The sequence below is a fragment of the Pogona vitticeps genome, chromosome 1 (assembly GCF_051106095.1).
Source record: "Pogona vitticeps strain Pit_001003342236 chromosome 1, PviZW2.1, whole genome shotgun sequence".
Classification (NCBI taxonomy): domain Eukaryota; kingdom Metazoa; phylum Chordata; class Lepidosauria; order Squamata; family Agamidae; genus Pogona; species Pogona vitticeps.
This window is the reverse complement of record NC_135783.1, coordinates 177,629,680-177,651,502: the sequence shown is the minus strand read 5'-3', so window position 1 is coordinate 177,651,502 and position 21,823 is coordinate 177,629,680. Positions and strand designations below refer to the sequence as shown.

At 40.4% G+C, this 21,823-nt stretch overlaps 1 protein-coding gene across 22 annotated transcripts in view; it reads left to right on the top strand.

Annotated features, from left to right (window-relative positions):
- The window catches only part of UNC80 (unc-80 subunit of NALCN channel complex), a 175,071-nt gene that overhangs the window by 24,535 nt on the left and 128,713 nt on the right, over positions 1–21,823 (top strand). For all 22 annotated transcript variants that reach the window (XR_013538068.1, XM_078379274.1, XM_072977912.2 and 19 more), the window contains exons 8-12: positions 6,789–7,050; positions 8,118–8,252; positions 12,779–12,995; positions 15,274–15,393; positions 17,104–17,372. Coding sequence is in view for 21 of the 22 variants with exons in the window: in XM_078379274.1 (XP_078235400.1) it covers positions 6,789–7,050; positions 8,118–8,252; positions 12,779–12,995; positions 15,274–15,393; positions 17,104–17,372 (1,003 nt within the window). In the remaining variant the exon portion in view is untranslated. The remainder of the gene's footprint in view (positions 1–6,788; positions 7,051–8,117; positions 8,253–12,778; positions 12,996–15,273; positions 15,394–17,103; positions 17,373–21,823) is intronic.

Below are 21,823 nucleotides of genomic sequence, written 5' to 3'. Positions count from 1 at the left end.
AGCTAAAAACATGACTGCTTTGAACAACAGGCCTCAACAGACTAACTGACTCAAAAGGCTCAAGAGAGGGGTGAAAGGCCTGGGCAGAGAAGTAGGGCTCTCTTTGAATGCAGAGACAGTGAAGGGACGACAGGTTACTGCTGGATAGATTGGCAGTTACCTCAAGCCAGAAAGGTCCCCTCCAGCCACATCTACTGGAGCATGCCAGGTTGCAAGAACTCCACCATTCTCCACCATACCTGATGGCAGTAGACTAGTTTACTGGAAAAGTTTAAAAAGACTGTGAAAAAAGTCTTTAAAAGGTGTAAAAACAGTAAAAAAAAAAAAGACTGTGTGGCTTGTATTGCTTTGTTGTCCAAGAGGGGATTCAAGACAAACAGGTGGGGATCTGCTATTTCTGACCCCAGCTGCTGGTTACTTACATTTTATTTTATTTTATTTTTTACTGAAGGGCCATCTATGGGAAGGACCATTTCCATTTGAAAATGGTGCCCTGTGTATGCACAGGATTGGTGTCAGAACAGTTTTCCTTTCATCCCTCAACACTGCTATAGTGTCTTAGCACCCTCCCATCCAATTGTTCTATTATATTATGTACAAGCATCCACTAAGGAGCAGTCGTTCTTTGCCAGTTTTAGTTTTGCACCCAGATTGCGGCCCATTTTTTCCTTGTGACATGTTGGAGCACGCTGTCCTTTCAGCTGAGGCTGTTTGTTCATTCTGCCAGCCCCCCTTGCTAGCAGAGCCATTGTTCCTTGTTAACAACTCCATGGGCTCCATATCAGGCTGTGATCACATTGGCAATAAGAACCGCATTTAAGCATCATTTAAATTGATTTAGATTTTGTCAGTCACACAACACAAGGGTGAAATCCGTTTGTATGGGCTGCAAAGCAAGTTTTGTCCAACTGGCCAGCAGGGGCTTTTTAAAAGACCACACTTCTAAAATTGATTCAATTCAATGTGGTTTGGTGGATATCAGAGCTGCTGTTGTATGTGGATTTTGGGTGGCAGGGATGCCCAAATATTCCTTTTAAATATTTTTAAAATCCTTTCTCAAAATGTTTATCACTGCATCACTTAATTGATATGGTTGGCATTACAAACACCTATCCCATTCTCCCCATTCAGCCAATGAAGCCTCCCCCCAATTCTCATTTTTTTTCATCATTAATTGGCCAGGGTCACCTCCTAGTATTTCCTGTGTGGTTTCTAGTGACTATTATGACACCAGGTGACACCTCCTAGACACTCAATTTATCAATGTATCATTTACTATTTTTTGGGGGGAGGAATCAAAACCTTTAAGAGCAACACGCTCCTAACCCAGAAGGGAAATGAGTCAGTTTCAGCAGTGTAAATATCCAAACAAGTTTAAATAACCAGAAATAAACTGATTTCTATTCAGTGCATGGGAACATGGCCATTGGTTCAAACACCAAGAAAAACTGAGATCATCACCTGGCAGATATGCTTTGATTGTATTCCTTCATTGAGCAGGGGGTTGGATTTGATGGCCTTTGTAGGCCGCTTCCAACTTCGCTTTTCTATGATTCTATGACCATGTGACTTGAGCCTGATTTTTAAAAAGTCTGAACAGAAATTGATTCGAATGGCCTATGCAGCCACAGACTCGCCTTCTTGACTCATATCAGTTTTTAGTAGAGTTACAGCAGCAGTTCCCTTTGGCTTGACTCCATAGGGTCAAATTACAGTCTCTAAACTACTAATGCTATATTAGAATTGATTTAATGAAGCTGGCCACAAGCCAAATAAATAGAAAAAGAGCTAATCAGAGTGAAATAAATACACCCTTGAAGAAGGCTGAAACTCATAGGGTCTTTTATACTAGAATAAAGAGCATTAAATTTCTACATCTTGGGAGTGCAATTTCCCCCTTTTTTGACATAACATCTAAACTACTGATCCCAGACAGTAGAATTTTGGATTAAAAAGGGACGTTATGCCACCGAACCTGTCCAATGAGCAGCAGGATTTTACCATTACAGCAGTGCTGTGAGGTGAAGCCATAAACAAGTATGTATCCTCTACCCTTCTGCTATGGTGCATGCTAGTAGGCAGCAGAAATGCAGAATCTCTTTGCCTCAGCAGGTGTGTGCAGAAAAGAAAAGCATATATACACTCACAGTTTAAAAACAAATACAACATGGTCTTTCCTGCTGAACAACAGCAATTGACTTTCCCCTTTCCCTAGTTATTTTGCCTGCAAGTGAAAAATGCCCAAAGGAGGAAGGAGCTGGTCTTTAGATGGCAAAAATAAGGCAATCAGTGTCTGAAACAGAGCTGGGCGGTCGCTATGGCAATGAAGCTGCAGGCAGGTTCTCTAGCCTGCTTCATTAATTTCTCCTCATTTGCTGAACTCATTGATCATTCCAAACTCAACTGGAATGGGGGTGGGGGTGGGGTAGAATGTTGTTGCCTAGCAACAGGCAGAGAAGAAATAAGTGTTATTTGTTCTAGTTACCAAACCAAACTCAGTGGAATTATTTTGTCCTTGAAGAGAACAGTCAACTCAATGGCTATATCCTGAATCCCTTTCTCTTTGAGAAGTGTAGGAACGGATTGGGTCAACACAGGGACAACACTGAAATTTAGCAGACCTATACAAATTTTTAAACAAAGGAAGTTTGAGTGACAAAACTCAGGTTATCTTTCTGATAGATATCTCCAAGCTCGTTTTTTGGTATTCTGTTTCTCCCTGATGGTTTCGCACAGTTCTAAATCCAAAAAAAGGGGTAAACAGAGTTGATTGCTATAGTTTGGTTCTCATGAATAAAGCAATAAAAGCCTGACAATGCAGTGTTCTCTAAATATGGTGGAGATTTTAGAAAGACCAATTCCAAATCATCACCCCCAAAAGAAAAGGAGTCCAGGAGATGGTGGGCAGCTTTAAAACAGAGGGAAGAACACTCATGCTTCAGGTCTTCCAACACCATTAATTCGTTATTTTTTTTCTTAACATCCCCCCTTAATTTTGCTTTGTTGACATCAATTTTCAAAGCAATATACAAAATCATGAAACAAAAGATCATTTTAACAAATACCAACAAGATTAAAACATCAACTAAAAATATACTAGGAGGTCAGAGGATTAAACATTGGAGACAGAATTAAACAAATGAAAAAAAAAAACCAGACACACTAAATGCCTTTGGTAGGATAACAAAAGAACAACATGGAGGGTATGTGACAGTCCTCGGCCAACAGAAGCTATAGTTACTCCTGCTATGGGGCATGTAGCCCCAGAGGATGAATCTTATCAGGGACTTTAGCTGCTGTGTCACCTGACTCAGCCTGATGCTAGAAAAGATTCTGTATCTTGAGAGAGGAGTCACATTGTGGGTAATCAAATCAATGAATGTCCTCTTCTGTGGGCTCTGGAGGCTTGTAATACAAGGCAGAAGTGTCTGATGGAGTCAGACCCAGACAAATAAAGTCCAATTAAGGTAGGTAAAGTCAACATATGTCTGCGAACTCAAATCAAATAGGCAAGATTTGGTCAAGATAGGCAGAGTGAGGTTATCGTAGACAAGGTTGATTTAAGCAGGTTAGGTCCAGTTTGTTGTTGTTATGTGCTGTTAAGTCACTTCTGGCTTTATTTGCCGCTATGAATTAATGACCTTCAAAAGATTCTGTCATTAATAGCCCTTCTCAAGTCTTGCCAACAAAAGACCATGGTTTTCTTTACTGAGTCAATCTATCTCAACTTCATTCTTCTTTTCCTATGACCTTCAGATTTCCCTAACATTATTGTCTTTTCCAGTGAGTCTTGATGTGTCCAATGTACAATGGTCTCAATGTAGTTGTTTTAGCTTTTAGTAAGAGTTAGGTTCAGGCATATTACGTAAATTCATGTCACGTAAAACAATGTAAAGGCAGAATCTGTCTTAAATAATGGACAAATGAAAAAAAGGAGTTTAGATCTCAGCAAGTGAGCCCTGCTGACTGACATTCTCTCCTGCTAAGACAACTGCTGGAGGATATTGCTTCTGCAGTGAGCTAAAGTCTTCTGTAGCCTGGGCAGGACCTGTTGTGTGGTTGGGATTTGACCTCCACCTCCAGAGGAGTCCACTAAGCTGTTAAAGGTCTCTCATCTGATCTGGACATCTAAGGCTTATCCAGTACCAAGAATATGAGTTTTTCTGGCTTGGCAGCAGTAAAAGTGAAGAAGGTGTAGGTCAAATATGAGCCAGCGAGGCAGTATAGCAGCTAAAGAAGCTAATATAATCTTAGGCTGCACTAACCATGATTCCAAATCCAGATCATGGGACCTGATATTGGACATTGGTCGGGGCATTGATCATGGCAGAGTAGTCAATTTGACTAGATGGGCGGGGTATAAATTCAATAAATAAATAAACATAAATAAAATGTATTGTGCCTTTCTAAAAAGGACATTGAAAAATGGGAGCACCTCCAGAGGATGGTGGCTGGTCCAGAAACAGAATCCTATGAGGAACCTTTGAAAGAGCGGGATATTTTTAGCACAAAAAAGAGAAGATTAAGAGGCGCTATGGTACAAGTTTCCAAGCAGCCAGAAGATTATCATACAGAAGACAAATTATTCTCTATTGCAGTGGTTCTTAACCTTTTTGAAAGAAACGCCCCCTTGAGCCATTGAGGAAGTTATCATTGCCCCCTCCCCCGTGGTGATGATATCTTTCTTATTATGTATGTACGTACGTACGTACGTACGTACGTACGTACGTACGTACGTACGTACGTACGTATGTATGTATGTATGTATGTATGTATGTATGTATGTATGTATGTTTTTATTTATTTATTTATTCATTCATTTATTTATTTAAGACACTTAAATCCAATGACCCCTGAAAACAAAATTCAATTCCAAGAAAATGAAATACCCCCAAAAAGTAACATTTAATCATTTAGTTGCAAGCGAATTTTAAGACGCAAAAAGAAATATTAAAAGGGCATAAAAACAAACTGCAATGCAGGAACTAAAAATTTCAAGACGAAAACTCCGAAACTAAATTAAGATTGGAGGAAAATATATATTCATGCACATTGTAAAAAGGCTGCAGCCATCTTCACAGGTTTGACTTGCTCCAGCGCCCCCCTACCGCCCCCCTTCTGCTCCAGCGCCCCCACGCCGCCCCTTTTCGTTCTACCGCCCCCCTGAAAAATGAAATCGCCCCCTGGGGGGCATTATCACCCACGTTAAGAACCACTGCTCTATTGCTCTAGAAGGCAGATTTGAAAATAGTCTACACAAATTCAGGAAGCAGCTTAGGAAACAATGGGAGATGCTTACTAATGGCACATGGTAAACAGTGGAAGAAATGTCATGATGATAATTGTGAATCAACAATGAAATAGACCCCACTGGAGATTATAGGTTCTCCTTTCCTGGACAGATGTAAGTAGAAGGTGCGTAGCCTTTTCTCAGGAATGATGCAGCTGCTTCCTGCATGGCAGCTCCTGTACTGGATGGGGAACTCGAAAAGATGACCTTCGGGGTTATTTTGCAGCTCTGTGTTTCCCATTGGCACTGTTCAACCCAGGCTTGGCACAAAACACAAACATCTGGATACCGCCTAATCTATCCAAAATAGCGCCTAAGGCAGTGTGAGGGGGCCAGTGCAAGTTGTCTGGTGGTCTTAGCACTGTCCATCAAAAAAAAAAAAGAGGGAACAATTAGGGAATCTTGGAAGAACAGTGTGCAGTTTGTGGCCTGCTGCTCTCTCCTGCCCCTCAGCATCTGCTACCTTAAGTGACTGCCTCTCTTTTCTTAATGAGCAGACCAGTTTTGGTTCAGGCTCAACTGAATTGACAGAGAAGACCAAACTGTGGCAGCAATCTGAGGACCTGCAACAGAAAGTGTGTGCATATGCTTAGCAAGAATTCTGTAGAAAATACATTGGGTGTGCCACATCTGGGTTTCTCATAAACAGAACTGAAAGCATTAGTCAATTAACTGGGGTGGCTCATTAATTAATAAACGACATGGTGAAGATGTAGATGATTAGTCAGATTTCAAATAGATTATCCCTGAGAGAGGAAACTGTTTGATGGCAGTGAAGCAGAGGCAAATCTCTTGCTTCAGGCAAGAAAATATTTTTCTGAGGTCCTGCCAAGATATTTCTGTATGGTATATCTTTCAGTTATCACCTAAATAACAAAATGATTGCTACTTTAATTATATAAGCAACAATTATTAGGAGTAAAAACAATCTAGTTAATAACAGACAAATAGACAAAATATTTTTATTCCACCTTTCCCCTTTAAAGAAATCCTGTACTACCCAATACAGCTGATACTACCTAAACATAGGCTACAGCGTGATTTTCCTTCCAAGGAAGTGTCTGTAAGATGTTAGTCCAAAACAGGTTCCAGTCAGATGTAAGTGGAATGGACTCACGAGATATTCATAGAAGATTGAAAAGTCCTATTTAATCAGTGATATTTCAAGTGTTTTATTCATGAGACTGTTGGGCCCAGTATGAACTAGCACTTCCATAGACTGCTGGACATCTTCGCTTTCAGAAGAATATTTTTAAGGGTAACAGATATTAAATGAAGTCAGAAACATGATATAACAGAAACCATAGAGGAAGACTGGATGGGACTTCAAGTTGCTTCTCAGTAGTATCTGGCTACTCATTCCAGTTCCCAACCCATAAATCATAAGCCCCTCCTCGTTCTCCTTCTCTGTTATATCTTTCATTCCTTATTTTTATATAGGCACATGTTTTTAGGAGTGCTGTCTTTCTAATGTGCCTTTCTTTGTCAATTGTGACAGAGTATCTTTGGTTATCCCGCCATGCCAAAAGTCCCGTTATGCTACCTATTTTGATGTGGCGGTACTACGATGCCTGCTTCAGCCACATTGGTCGGAGGAAGGCACTCAGTGGTCCCTGATGTATTACCTCCAGAGATTGCGCCATATGTTGGAGGAAAAACCCGAGAAACCACCTGAGCCAGAAGTCCCACAGTTGCCAAGACCACGCAGCAGTTCCATGGTGGCTGCTGCTCCTTCACTGGTGAACACTCACAAGACTCAGGTGAGGATAATGTCTGGCCCTCCGAAGGTTTGGGGCCAATAGGTCCTTAGCCTTAGGTCTTAGGGTCTTGTTAAAAGCCCAACGGCAACCAACATTTCTAAATTTACAGTGAAGATAATCAGCTTGAATTTTGGCAGGAGGCAGCAAGGGGGCTGGAAACTATAAATGGAAGAATAATCACACACAACATCTTGTTGTCTTCCTGGTTGTTCTTCCACGAACAAAATAGTTGCGCAGGATTTTAAAGGTTATTTGGAATTATAAGAAGAATCCTTATGGCCTGGCTTACTCTACAATAGACATCAGTGACATGGGGAGGCTGAATAGACAAAAATGCTTTGATTCCAGAAATGTTTATTTTGTGGAGGGGAGTGGACTAAATTTCCCCTCACACATTAGAAGGTTAGTTAGCACCTATGTGCTACCATCTGCTGCCAAGCACATTTCTGGGAAACATGAAGGAAATACACAGGCCCAATTATCACCAACAATGGATCTGGGACACAGGCAGAAGATTCATTCTCTCTGCTGCTTTCTTCAGCAACATTTATGTACCCTCTAGCTCTTGCTCTTTCCTTCTCTCTCCCCTATTTTGCAGTCCCCACTGTGGCTCTCCCTCACTAAACAATGGGAAGCTGGCAGTTTGGCTGATACCAGGGGCAACCCCAAATTTACCTACTCACTGTATTTGAGAAAGTGAATAGTAATACTGTAATTGTATATAATAAACCAACTGATACTGATAACCTTTAAAATATCTATACCCTGTAGATTTTGGAGCTAACAGAAGTTTTATTTCCAAAACTGTGAAGGCTAAAGCTCAATGGATGTTCTATTTAAAACCACAATATTTATTTCACAACAGGTACAGTGATTTAGTGCATTCTGTGGCTCAGACTCCAGTGATGCTATCACTTTTAACCACTGAACCTCTCATTGAAAGTCAGCTTAGAATGATTATCTACTTTCAGAACTGTAACAATATAATAGTAGATCTTGAAACTGCTTTTTGAGCCACATCACACATAATTATATGTTTGTTTTCTTTCGGGGGGGGGGGGATGTAGGATCTCACAATGAAGTGCAATGAGGAGGAAAAATCTTTAAGCACGGAAGCTTTTGCCAAAGTGTCACTAACCAACTTGCGCAGACCTGCAGTTCCAGACCTCTCCTCCGATTTGGGAATGAATATTTTTAAGAAGGCAAGTAAAGCTAGGATGCTGTACATTACAATTGTTGTGAACTTTTACTTTAATGCACTTAATATGTTTATGTTATAGACTGCATAGATTCAGTAAAGAAGTCCAGTAGTCGGAGGATGAACGCAGCCTGGGTGTAACCCTGTCCTGAATTCCACGGGTGCAGAAGGTCACCTATGCTGGATCAGATTGGGGTCAAATTAGAGTTTACATAGCAACCATGTCTCCCAGTTTTATTAAAGTTTTTAGTAAAAAGCTAAAGGAGACTGTGAGTTGACTGAAGGAGCAGTAGAAGAGCATTATCTCTTTCCCCACGGGCCTTTTTTTCCCCAGTACAAAATCACTCTTCTCACACTTTATCCACAGAAGCTGTCCAGGAAAAAAGCATCTCAGAGGAGGTAATTTCTATCAGGGGGAAAAAAATGGCCTGCACCAAAAAAAAAAAAAAAAAAAAAAAAAAGAGAGAGAGAGAGAGAGAGAGAGAGAGAGAGAGAGAGAGAGAGAGAGAACAGCAACCATTCTTCAGATGGTTTTCATTAGACACATCAAAAAGCAAAGCAAAGCAACTATAGTATTAGGAAATTGTATGTCTACCATATAATGATATATCTGCTGTATAATGTAATATTTTGACCTATACTTATTTGATTCATTTACAAATACTGTAATAGTCTTGCAGCATTTATGTGATTGAACACTTAGTTGCACATTTACACAGGGTGTTTATGAGACAGGATTCCACAATAACAACAGCGTAACAGATTTCCATTCCTTACCAGCTATCCAGGCAGGGATGGAACACTGGACCCTTCAGATGTTTTGGATGGTAACTCACATAATCACTTACCATTGGCCTGCTGGGAAGAACTGATGAAACGTGTAGGCCAAAGCCTCTGGGAGATCCAAGGTTCCCACCTCTTGTTTAGGGGAATCTTCTTTAGAGAACAGATTCATCTCTCCCCTCTTTCCAGTCCCAATTGTAGCATCAAGTGTCAGCTACATACACAGACTTAGCTTGCTTCGGACTCAGTTAGCAGATTACTGGGAAAGAGAGGTGAGATGAAAGGCAAAACCCTTTCCAGAAGGGGAGATGAATTGTGGCTTCTTTGTTCATCCTAGCTCCCACTGAAATGTTTTAACAAAGTGTCACCCACCATCATATTTCTTCTGTCAGGTCTCAGAGGGAATCACCTCCAGGTATGTACACTGACAGATCTACTTAATGAGAGCCTGGAATTATCCTGGATCTCTTTGCAATCAGAAGCATTGGGCTGTAAGGATGCTCGAAAACCTGTAAGACCAGAACAAATCCCACCACAAATCTGGCACACTGGAGGTTCCCTTCCTTGCATTTTCTGTGTAACACATCTATTTATACTGAATAGGAGAACCAAAGAAAGCCATTTTAATGGTGCTTGCAAATAAACAAGATATGGAATAGGTTGTGACTCCTACAGAAATGTCAAATGCACTAGGACCTCCAGCTTTATAGGATCGAAAATGACAAATATTCAAAACACCTGCAACTAAAGGTGGAGATTTTGAAAACCAGACAGTGAAATGGCTCTGAAGCTTTCTTTTACATCATGTGAATAAATGTAATGCTGTAAGTATGACTAAGTTCTTATAGAAATGGGAGTGTCTGACCACCTTATCCATCTCCTGAGAAATCTATATGTGGAACAAGAAGCAACAGAACAGGATATGGAACAACTGATTGGTTCAAAATTGGGAAAGGAGTATGACAAGGCTGTATATTGTCTCCCTGCTTATTTAACTTATATGCAGAATACATCATGTGGAAGGCTGGACTTGGGGAATCCCAAACCGGAATTAAGATTGCCGGAAGAAATATCAACAACCTCCGATATGCAAATGATACCACTCTGATGGCAGAAAGTGAGGAGGAATTAAAGAACCTCTTAATGAGGGTGAAAGAGGAGAGTGCAAAAACCGGTCTGAAACTCAACATATAAAAAACAAAGATCATGGCCATGGGTCCCATCACCTCCTGGCAAATAGAAGGGGAAGATATGGAAGCAGTGACAGACTTTACTTTCTTGGGTTCCATGATCACTGCGGATGGTGACAGCAGCCATGAAATTGAAAGACACCTGCTTCTTGGGAGGAAAGCGATGACAAACCTCGATAGCATCTTAAAAAGCAGAGACATCACCTTGCTGACAAAGGTCCGCATAGTCAAAGCTATGGTTTATCCAGTAGCGATGTATGGAAGTGAGAGCTGGACCATAAAGAAGGCTGACTGCCGAAGAATTGATGCTTTTGAATTGTGGTGCTGGAGGAGACTCTTGAGAGTCCCCTGGACTGCAAGGAGAACAAACCTATCCATTCTGAAGGAAATCAACCCTGAGTGCTCACTAGAAGGACAGATCCTGAAACTGAGGCTTCAATACTTTGGCCATCTCATGAGAAGAGAAGACTCCCTGGAAAAGACCCTGATGTTGAGAAAGTGTGAAATCAAGAGGAGAAGGGGATGACAGAGGATGAGATTGTTGGAAAATGTCATCAAAGCTACCAACATGAATCTGACCCAACTCTGGGAGGTGGTGGAAGATAGGAGGGCCTGGTTTGCTCTGGTCCATAGGGTCACGAAGAGTCAGTCACAACTAAATGACTAAACAACAACAAAATATGACTAAACAAATATTACAATTTCAAAGCGATGGCATTTCTGTGCATTGTAAATCACGCCTATAGTTATCCTGAATGAAAAGGTTTCAAGCAGAAGTCTTTCTTAGCTATACTAGGTTTATTTTGACTGGTGCTGCTCAAAACTGAACCTGGAACCTTACATGTAAAATGCAGAAATCCTATTACCTAGCTAAGGGCACCATGTTTATGTTACAACACCACAGAAGCCCCAAAATACTAGCTGTTTCTAGAAAATTCAGTCTTTGTCAACTCATCCAGCTAGGAAGTTGCCATTTCCAATAACCAACCAAAGTGCAGTTATGCTGGCAATGCTGGTGGGCACCCAACTGGATTTCACACATGAAGCAGAATGCCCTAGGCAGAAGATACCATTTAGGCTTTTTAGATGGCTGAACCTGTTCTTGTCAAAGTATCTGTACAGAAAAGAGAATGTGATAAAATAACTCGTTTCTTCTCTTGCTTCATGCTAGAAGTCATTTTGGAAGACTGGTGGCTGTTTTTCTTCATGGTACACTTGGCAGGCCATCCTAAGTCAAAGCCAAATAGCAGTGGTTAGAAACAAAGGAAGGGGAGGATATGCCCTCCTGTGCCATCTATGCTATAAGGGTACCACCTGTCTCCTAAAAATGCAAAATGCTTGCTCAACCATCATCTGTCCAGTCTTTCACTCAAGGATTAGACCATGTTCTGTGCCTTCCATCAGGATATGAAGCATAGAAACATCTTTTTATTGGACATACCGTGTTTCCCTGAAAATAAGACAGGGTCTTACATTAATTTTTGCTCCAAAAACGCAGTAGGGCTTATTTTCAGAGGGTGTTTTATTTTACAGTCATATAATCTTTTTTCTGGTTGCTGCACAATAGTGGAGGGTGGGGTTTCACTTAACTGGGGTTTATTTTGGGGGTAGGACTTATATTACCAGCATCCTGAAAAATCATACCAGGGCTTATTGTCAGGTTAGGTTTTATTTTCGGGAAAACAGGGTAGTTTCAGAGGCAGGGATTTCCTAGTGAGGTCTGTATATAATTAAATGGTACACAGGGATGCTATGTAGGAAACCGCCACTTTCTAGACCCTTCTCGAAGTCCCAGTCTCATTTGCTCTGTAAAATAAATGAGGTGGCCATAAAGTTTCCCTCTCACTTTTGGCTGAAAATACATCATTTGTTGGAGGTGTGTGGATATGCAAATTAAGCAGGTTTGTACAGCTGTGCATTATATCAAGCATTGATTTTCTGTAGCAAGATACATAAAATATTGAGATTTTTCCTACCACGGCTAGTGAACTGATCAGTGTGACTGCAAGATATAGTTGTTGGTAACAAATGGATTTTGAGCCTAGTTTCCAACATCAAAGCCATAGGGAAAATCTTTTTGTGTTTTCATTTTATTTATTTATTTATTTATTTATTTATTTATTTATTTATTTATTTATTTATTTATTTATTTATTTATTTATACATACATACATACATACATACATACATACATACCCCACCCATCTGGTCTAAAAGACCACTCTAGGCGGCTTCCAATATAGGAAAAACAGTGAAATAATATAAAAAACACACACAATTACATAAATCATATTGTAATAAACAGAATACAACAATAGAATAGAAAATACATGAGAGAATAAAGAAAAGTCAGATATTAACTGGAGGGAAGGCCTGAATGTATAGCCATGTTTTAAATTGACTTTTAAAAGTGTCGAAAGTGGGGGCCACGTGGATCTCAGGAGGGAGATTGTTCCAGAGGCGAGGAGCCACCGCCGAGAAGGTGGTGTCATGCTTACTTTCCTGTAACCTTGCTCCAACTCTGGTGCTTAGATCTGTTCTCCTGTGCTTTCTGCAGTTCAAGAGCCGCAAAGAAGATCGCGAACGCAAAGGCTCTATTCCATTCCACCACACAGGGAAGAAACGACAGAGGAGGATGGGGGTCCCCTTCTTGCTCCATGAAGATCATTTGGACGTGTCACCAACTCGGAGCACATTCTCCTTTGGCAGCTTCTCCGGGATTGGTGAAGATAGGCGTGGCATGGAGAGAGGAGGGTGGCAAACCACAATCTTAGGTGAACAGGCGACATCTTTCCCACCCACACAGCTAGGATGTTGTTTCTTTTATGAACCAGAAAAGAGTCCTTCATTAACTTCACAACTCACAGTAATACTTTCTAATGCAATGCTGAAGAAATTGCACTGTTGTTGAGTGATTCCTTATGCTACTTCTTCAAATTGGCTGTCCATTTATGTTGTCTGCCTGAGCTTAATAACTAGGGATAGGAAGTGGGTATTTATATACACAGAAGCAGCTCCAGAGAATAGGCTACAGAAGGGGAGCTTAAATTTAGTTTAACACTCAGCAGATCCTTTCTTCACTAATTTTTCAAAAAGCATTTAGGGTCATGAGTGTATGAGATGAATGATTAGTCTGGTCCCTCCAATAAAAATGAATAAATATGTAGCGAACATTTGTAAAGTGGTAGGAAAGAGCAGGGAGGGTCTGATGGACACCAGTTAATTACCCTGTGACATGCCCCTTGAGTGTCCCCAGATTATTTCACTAACCTAAGGCCCATGCCACGTTCCCTTTTACACTGCCGCCAGCTGATCTCTGTCAACAATATTTTACTTAGAAAGATTGAGGTCCATACTGCGTGTAAATGTTAACAAAACAGGTTTATTGGATACAATTCACATAAACAAGTTCTTCAATGATTTTAAAGTATTCAATAGTTTTGTAATAACTTGTTTCACACTTAACTCCCTAAGTTCCACATTCTCAACTGCCTCCTTTAACTCCTTGCAAACTAACTCTCCTCTCTGACTCTCTGTGTATGAAAACCACAAAATTTGCCATCTGCCGGCCTTTTGGAGGCCAATTATTCTCCAATGCAAAATAAAGAGGACTCAAGTGGGAAGGAGATAGTCAGGTGATGCACTCAAAGAAGCCAAAACAAATGTGCATGGATTTTTATAATTCAGAATTCTCTTTGTTTTGGCCAAGCCTTATTCTGGAGTAGGTTTTCAATGCCACAGAGAGGAAGAGGAGAAGGACGTGATGATATTGTGACTTTTCAGCCAGCAGAGCATTGGATTTAGCTGAATTTACAGATGGTTTTCTGATAGCTGGACCAAAATGTTCTCAGACAAATCTCATTGATCTGATCACTATACCTCAAATTGAGTTACATCACACTTTCATTGCTGTGTCTTACTGTATGAGTAATGTTGAGGCCCAGCTACTTCCAACGCTATCTTGCCAGTCTCACAGAGCCATTCATCTCCTCCCAAATGGGAATATGTTTGGACATTTTTGTGATCTACCATTTTTCCCTCTAGGGGTTTTCTGTTTCCAATGAGTAATGTTGCCAGTGAGCTGCTTATTGCAATTCCAAGCTTTTTCTTTGTAAAAGAGAGACTGTAACTCTATCATGCTTCATCGCTATTGTGGTAAACTGTTCTATCCCTCCCTCATCTGAAAATTGGCCCCAGTTATGCCCAGATTCCAGAAATGTTTTATTGCTCATATTTTTATCTTATTTAGCCAATGGTCCAGTGACATAAATTGACCCCACAATTTAAAACAGGACCTGGAATTGGAAGGGAAAAGGCTTTTTCGAAATCGTGCCTCCCTCAGTGTCTGATGTGACTGCTATAATGGCAGCAAGTCAACTTAACTTATGTCACCACATTGGATGTATCCAGTCAGGCAGAAAAAAAAATTTCACAGCTTGAAACTAGTAGACTGCAGATGGGAGTGGGTGATCTCATTGGGGCCGAGGGCCATTTCCCCTATTTTCCTGACAACCCAAGGGTCGCCTTCCAAAAGGGCTAGCCCAAAAGGATAATTTGCATATTTCAGGTTTTTTTTTAAATATAGTGGTTATGCACTGTAAAGACTGGTATAGTGGGTTTCTGTAGATTGAAAAATGGGTTTAATTTTAAATAAAGTTGTATATTTTATTGGAAAAGCCCTTTGTGCCTTCTAATGGCCAAAATATATATTTAAAACATTAAACATTTTGTAGGGTATGGCAGCTGCAGGGGTGCTACAGCCCTTCAAAACATGGCAAAATTGCCTCAGCACTGCCACAAGATCAAAAGGAGGGCTGAGTAAAAAAAAAAAATTAAATGAGAAATATTTTGGGGTGTGTGGATGTCTGGGGGCCCCCAGAGCCACAAAGAATGTCCTTGGGGGACCCCATGTTGCCAATCCCTGTTATACAAAAATATAGCCTCTGTGTGTCACAACTCTACTTTGTTATTTTGTTACTCATGTTGAAAAAAGACCTTCTGGTATGATGCTGTGTTCCAAAGAAAATTATGTATTTATTTTCCCTGTTCCAGGGAGGTTTACCAGGCGGGGGAGCTCCGATACGGCTACAGAGATGGAGAGCTTGAGCGCAAGGCATTCCCACTCGCATCATACCTTGGTTACTGACCTGCCAGACCACTCGAACAGTCACGGTAAGATTATATTCCAGAAGGTGAGTAAATTACCTCTTTTACACACAGAAAGAGAATTTGAAGACGCTTAAGATTATGGGTTGTTTTTTTTTTTAATGTGCTCTTTCTAAAAGATACAGTAGGAGTAGCAAAGCAGAAGACTTGTGAATGTGTAACCTTCAGAGTCCCACAGGAAACTCCTAAAGATCCTATGCTTGTATCAGCTATCTTGCTATATGTAAGGCATCCTAGGTTTCATACCAGAGTGGAGGGAGGCCATACAGTTTGTAGGGATGGGATATTCAGAATTAAAGAGACTCCCATTCCCTTCATTCAGTGAGAATCCTCTTAAGCTGAATTATGGGACTGGGAGCCCTCAGATGGATAGGAGGTCGGGCAGCCCCTCACCTCCATGCTATTCCTGCTCAGGCCCATCGTGCCCTCTGATAAGTGTCCTGCCCCTGGGTTGTGAGGATTCCCTGCAATTCACAAGGGTGCATTGTGGGGAATGAGTTCTGACAGAGGCTACCTCCATATGTTCTGTAAGGCAGCAACCTCAGTCAGAGCCTGTTTCCCATGCTACTTTGTGAGTCACAGGGAATCCTCATGACCCCTGTGGTCCAATAGAGCACTTTTCTAACTGTTTGAAGCAGCAATGTGGAAATGACAGGGAGCTGCTTTACCTCCTGCCCACTCCTGATCCCATAATTCAGCTGGAGTGTGTGTGTCCCACATCATAATGATTGTGACGATGATGATCATGATCATCACCATCTAACTTTAGAATTGCAATGACAAAAGGGACCCTATAGATCATTATGTCTAGCCCCTGACAAGGAGCCACAGAGGGGAATTGAACTTTCAACCTCTGATTTCCCAGCCAGAGACCTAAATCTCTGAGCTATCTAGCAGTTCTGGATGGGACTGGGAGCTGTTTCATTTAGAAAAATCACATCCCCAAGCATATATTTCTGAAGATGGATGTAGAATTAGGAGAGCTTGGCAATGTTACTTTTTTAGAGGAAAATTTCCAGACTATTTCAGCCAACATGGTAATGGCCATGCCAGCTGAGGAGTGCTGGACGTTGAGTCCAAAAAACCTCTGATAATTAAATGAACGTAGAATTTGGGGGGTGGGGGGTGGATTTATCCCTCAGCTTGCTTGCTTGCTTGTTTACCATCCTGTTAGTGCAAACACACTATTCTGGGTGGTTAAAAAAGTTGAAACATAGATTACATGAAGAATGAACAAAAAAGCTAAAAACACTAACTGCATAAAAACCAAATGACACCAGGCGGTTTCCCAATGCCAGCAGGACAAGAAGTAAACAGACTGTCAACCATGGTTGATATGAAAGGCCTCCCTAAAAATGAATGTTTAAGTTGTCTTCTAAATGACAGTAGGGAAGGAGTCAGGTATAACACCTCTGGGAGCTGATTCTGTATGGTGGTGCCAGCATAGAGAAGGCCCTGCCTCTGGTAAAAGAATTCTGAGGGGACCTCGGCATATCTATGTGGATTGCCTTAAGTAAGAACTATGCTAGATGCCAGAAGATTCCTAAAAAGGAACAATTTCCCCTTTCTTCTTCTACCTGGTTCTCAAGCGTGAACAGATGTGTGATTTATTAGAACCAATGGCAGCATTACGAGTGGAAGTCTATGCTAGATGACAAATTCCTATTAAATTTTCTCTCTCATGAGACTAACATTATCTGTTGTACTTCTGCATAGTGCGTTCCCAAATCTCAACCATCACAGTGGCAACCTTCAATACGACGCTGGCCTCTTTCAATGTGGGCTATGCTGACTTCTTCAGTGAGCACATGCGCAAGCTCTGTAACCAAGTGCCCATACCAGAGATGCCCCATGAGCCTCTGGCATGCGCCAATCTACCCCGGAGTTTGACAGATTCCTGTATCAACTACAGCTGCCTGGAGGATACAGACCACATAGATGGCACCAGCAACTTTGTCCACAAGAATGGCATGCTGGATCTTTCGGTAAGTAACTGAGAAGTGTGTGTCACTTTTCTGATTCTTTCTCTTTATGTCCTGCAAAAGGATTGTTCCAGTCTATTGCTGGGGATTATATCTCACTGAGAACAACTTAATATAAACATATTTATTTATTTATTTTTATTCCACCTTTCTCCATAAAAATTACTCAAAGCAGTTTATGTTGTTAGAATGCAATATTTAAAGTTGAAAACAGTAAGTATGCAAATAATAAAATGTAAGTATACAAATAATAGGAAGAATCAAACAAGTATCTCACCAAGAAAACAGTAAACAAAAGCAACACCAAAAATACAGGAAACAGAAAAGCACGACAACCCTTTTGAACACCCCACTTAATTAGCCAGTCAGTAATGGAAAATTTGTCTTTGCCTGCTGGCAGAACAACAGCAAAGACAGGACCATCCTGGCCTCTTGTGAGAGGGAATTCTAAAGTCCAGGTGCAGCAACAGAGAAGGTCTTCACCCATGTCCCCACCAAACACCTGTGGTGGAACTGAAAGACAGGCCTCTCCTGATTATCTTAACACCCAACCAGGCTCAATCATCATCATCATCATCATCATCATCATCATCATCATCATCATCATCATCATCATCATCATCATCACTAGGAGAAAATGCAGGGCAAAGAAATTTGGCCTATGTAAAGTTTATGCTCTAACAAGTCTCCATCAACATATAGCAATGCAATTTAACCACTCACTTCAACATTCTAAAACTGAAGACTGGATGAGAACAGACTGCACATTTCTTATAATAAAAGATCATCAAATGGGCAATGAACCCAGTAATTATCGACCAATTACATGCCTTCCAACAATGTTCAATCTCCTCACAGGAGTTCTTGCAAGATCAATATATAATTACTTAACTGAAAACTCCCTATAGTCAACTGAACAGAAACAAAATTTTAAAAAGTCAAGAGGCACAAAAGATCAGCTGCTTATTGATGAAATGATCCTGAAGAATGCAAAAAGACAAAAAAACCATAACGTAGCCTGGATAAATTATTAAAAAGGCATTTGACTCATTGTCACACAGCTGGATTAACACCTGCCTAAAAATGTTTGGGATTAGTAAAAACATTCAGACGTTCCTCAAGAAAAACATGGAAAAATGGGAAACTGACTTATTGGCCCACGGGGAAGAAATTGGGGAAGTTAGCATCAAAAGATAAATATTTCAGGTGGATTCTTTGTCACCACTGCTGTTTAACATCTCATTAATCCCCATGTCAATACTTTTAAATAAAACTGGATTGGGCTACCATATTTCACAACAAGCAAGAAAAATTAATCACCTCTTATACATAGATGATCTAAAACTATATGCCAAAAGTTCCATGGAGATAGAATCACTGCTAAACACAGTGAAGCTATCCAAATGAAATTTGGGATTCACCAATGTACACTTTGTCTATACACCATGGCAAGATCCAAAAACTAGGTGGAATAGAGTTAAAAATAGCAATATTATAAAATCACCATCAAGTGATGAAAATTATAAATACCTGGGAATACTAGAACCAGATAACATTATGCACACAAAAATTAAAGAACTGACAGAAAGAGAATATATCAAAAGACTGCAGAAAATCTTAAAATCAAAATTAAATATTGGAAAAGCAATCAAAACCATAAACACATGGCCAGCTCTGGTAATTAGATACCTAGATGGAATAGTAGATTGGACTCAAAATGAATTAGAAGAATTGGATCAAAAAACATGTAAATGAACATGCATCACACACTACATCCAAAAAGTGATATGGACAGATTATATTTATCATGAAAAATTGGAGGCTGTGGATTACTGCAAATACAGCAGCTACGAGGAAAAAAGAATCCTAAATGATTATATCAGTACAAGCAGAGAAAAATTACTTAAGGCCATGAAAACAGAGAATATTTTGAAAACAACAGAAACAAAGGCTCAATATAAGAAACAACAATTTGAAAATAAATTAAACAGCTGGAAAAATAAACCACTAGAAGGATAACACCTGAGAAATATTGATGGAAAACATGATTATCTTTGCTGCACAAGAACAAGCACTCCAAACCAATGTAATGAAAGCTAAGATCCAAGGAATTAGTGCTAACAGAAAATGCTGACTCTGCCAAGAAAAGGATGAAACTGTATCACACCCCATCTGTGAATGTCCAAAGATTGCACAAGCAGATTACAAAGTTAGACATGATAGAGTGGCAAAATTAGTGCACTGATCATTAGGCAAAAAATTATAACTTGCCAGCCTCCAAAAACCCATGAGAACTTCAGGTAGAGAATGCATCAGAAAATGAGGAAGCCAAGATCTTGTAGGATTTCCGGATCCAAACTGATAGAAACTTTGAACATAACACACCAGACATAGTAGTACTAGAATGAAGAAATGTCTGGATCATTGAGATTGCAATTCCAGGGGATGCCAGAGTTGAAAATAAAGAATTGGAAAAGCTAACAAAGTACAGAAACCTTGCAATGAAAACATCTCGCCTCTGGAAGAAACATGCTTCAGTGGTCCCCGTAGTCATTAAGGGCTTTTGGAACAATATCAAGAAATTTCACACAGTACTATAAAGCAGTTGCAGATCTCAGAAATCACATGATGAGAGTTACAAAAAAGTGGCAGTATTAGGAACAGCACACATTCTCCACCGATATTTAACAGATACTTCAGTTTTTGGTTTAGCAGATACTTTGGTTTTGGGAGGGGGAGGTCTGTCTTCACGGCCCAGTCTGGCTCATGCCAGGGACTGGCAGTGGGTCGCAGACTGGGGGTTGACGACCTCTGCTATAACAGGCTGGATCCCTGTTTCCTTGAGCTGCCTTTCAACTGACCTCTGTCTTGTCTGGATTAAGTTTCAGTTTATTCACCCTCTTCCAGTCTGTTACTGACAAGAGACACTGATTTAGAACTAAAATAACTTCCTCAGATTTAGATGGCAAGGAGAGGCAAAGTTGGGTATCATCCACATAACGGTGGCACCAACCCTCAAAATTCCAGACAACCTCTCCCAGCAATTTCATGTAAATGTTAAGTAACATTTACATAATCGTATGCTGAGACCAGAGTTCCTTGAGAAATAGAAAGATTATTCTATGGAAAATATTCCCTCTACGGGGAGGAAACAGTCAGACAGACCCGGAGACTGGAAACACTGCGAAGCAAAAGAGCACGCCTTCAGAACATGGCCAAAGAGCCCGAAAAACCCACAACAACCATTTCATTTTTTTTTCTTTCTGGTTTGTCTGTCTTTTGCCTTCTTTTTTTTTCCAGTGATAGCCAGTTAATCAATCTCTCCTCATATTTCACAATTATCTTGGAAGCATAAGGTATACTGTTCATATCATGATGAACTGCTTTCAAATGGGATGGATCCCATCTAAAATCCTTGCCCATAGGAAAACTTTACACTCAGGGTTCTATTTGTATATATTAAAAGAAGCCTCTAAAGAAGGCTCAACCAGTCTCCCGATTCTTGCAACAAGAATCTTGTTGCAACAAGTACAAGAGTTTTAGGGCTAAAGGGTAAGGCTGTTGTTTCTCTTAAGAAATGCAACATGTTTCCACGTGCCTCCTCCCTTCATCCACACAATGTTAATAACAGAGGCTGCTGATCTTTTTTCTGCATAGTGCTGAAACCAGAAGAGAAGTAATTCTGAATCTTAGGGGCCAAAATTGACTTGGAGAAAAATTGCATAGGCAATCCTGCAGCATTCCTCCAGTCCTTCTGCAGGTTCCATTTGCAAGGCTGGTTGCCCATCCTGCTGTGCACATGATCTCATAGCTAGCATGAGATCAGGAGCTGCATGAAGGAGAGCTTGCTGGAAGCTTGCTCGATTTGTTTACATAATTGCTCTTACATGATGTTGTAAATGAGTGAGATGCTGGCCAGAGTACTTTAGAGAGAAAGAAGGAGAAAGAAAGAGACTGATGATTGCTGAACTATGTAACCATCTATGTTTCTGTCCCACAGTGCTCTTCCAATAATAGCTATAGTACATTACTCTTTTACTGCACAGTCCCAGAAGTGGCCCCAGAAGGGAATGGTAAACCACTTTTGAATAAACTCTACCTAGAAAACCATGGAAAAGGTCACCATAAGTCAGAATTGACTTGATGGCACATGATGATGATGATGATGATGATGATGATGATGATGATGATGATGATGATGATGATGATGATGATCATCATCATCATCATCATCATCATCATCATCATCATCATCATCATCATCATCATCATCATCTTCATGATTTGACTGAGAGTACAAAAGCCTCAGTTCACAGCATATCATGCTACACCACAAATCCCTCTGATCTGGCATACAGTGCATGTAAAAATTTCTCCAGTGTAATGAAATCTGCAACTCAATGCAAAAATATAACGGAGAAGTCCCCCACTGCATTTTAGTCTGGATTTTGCAT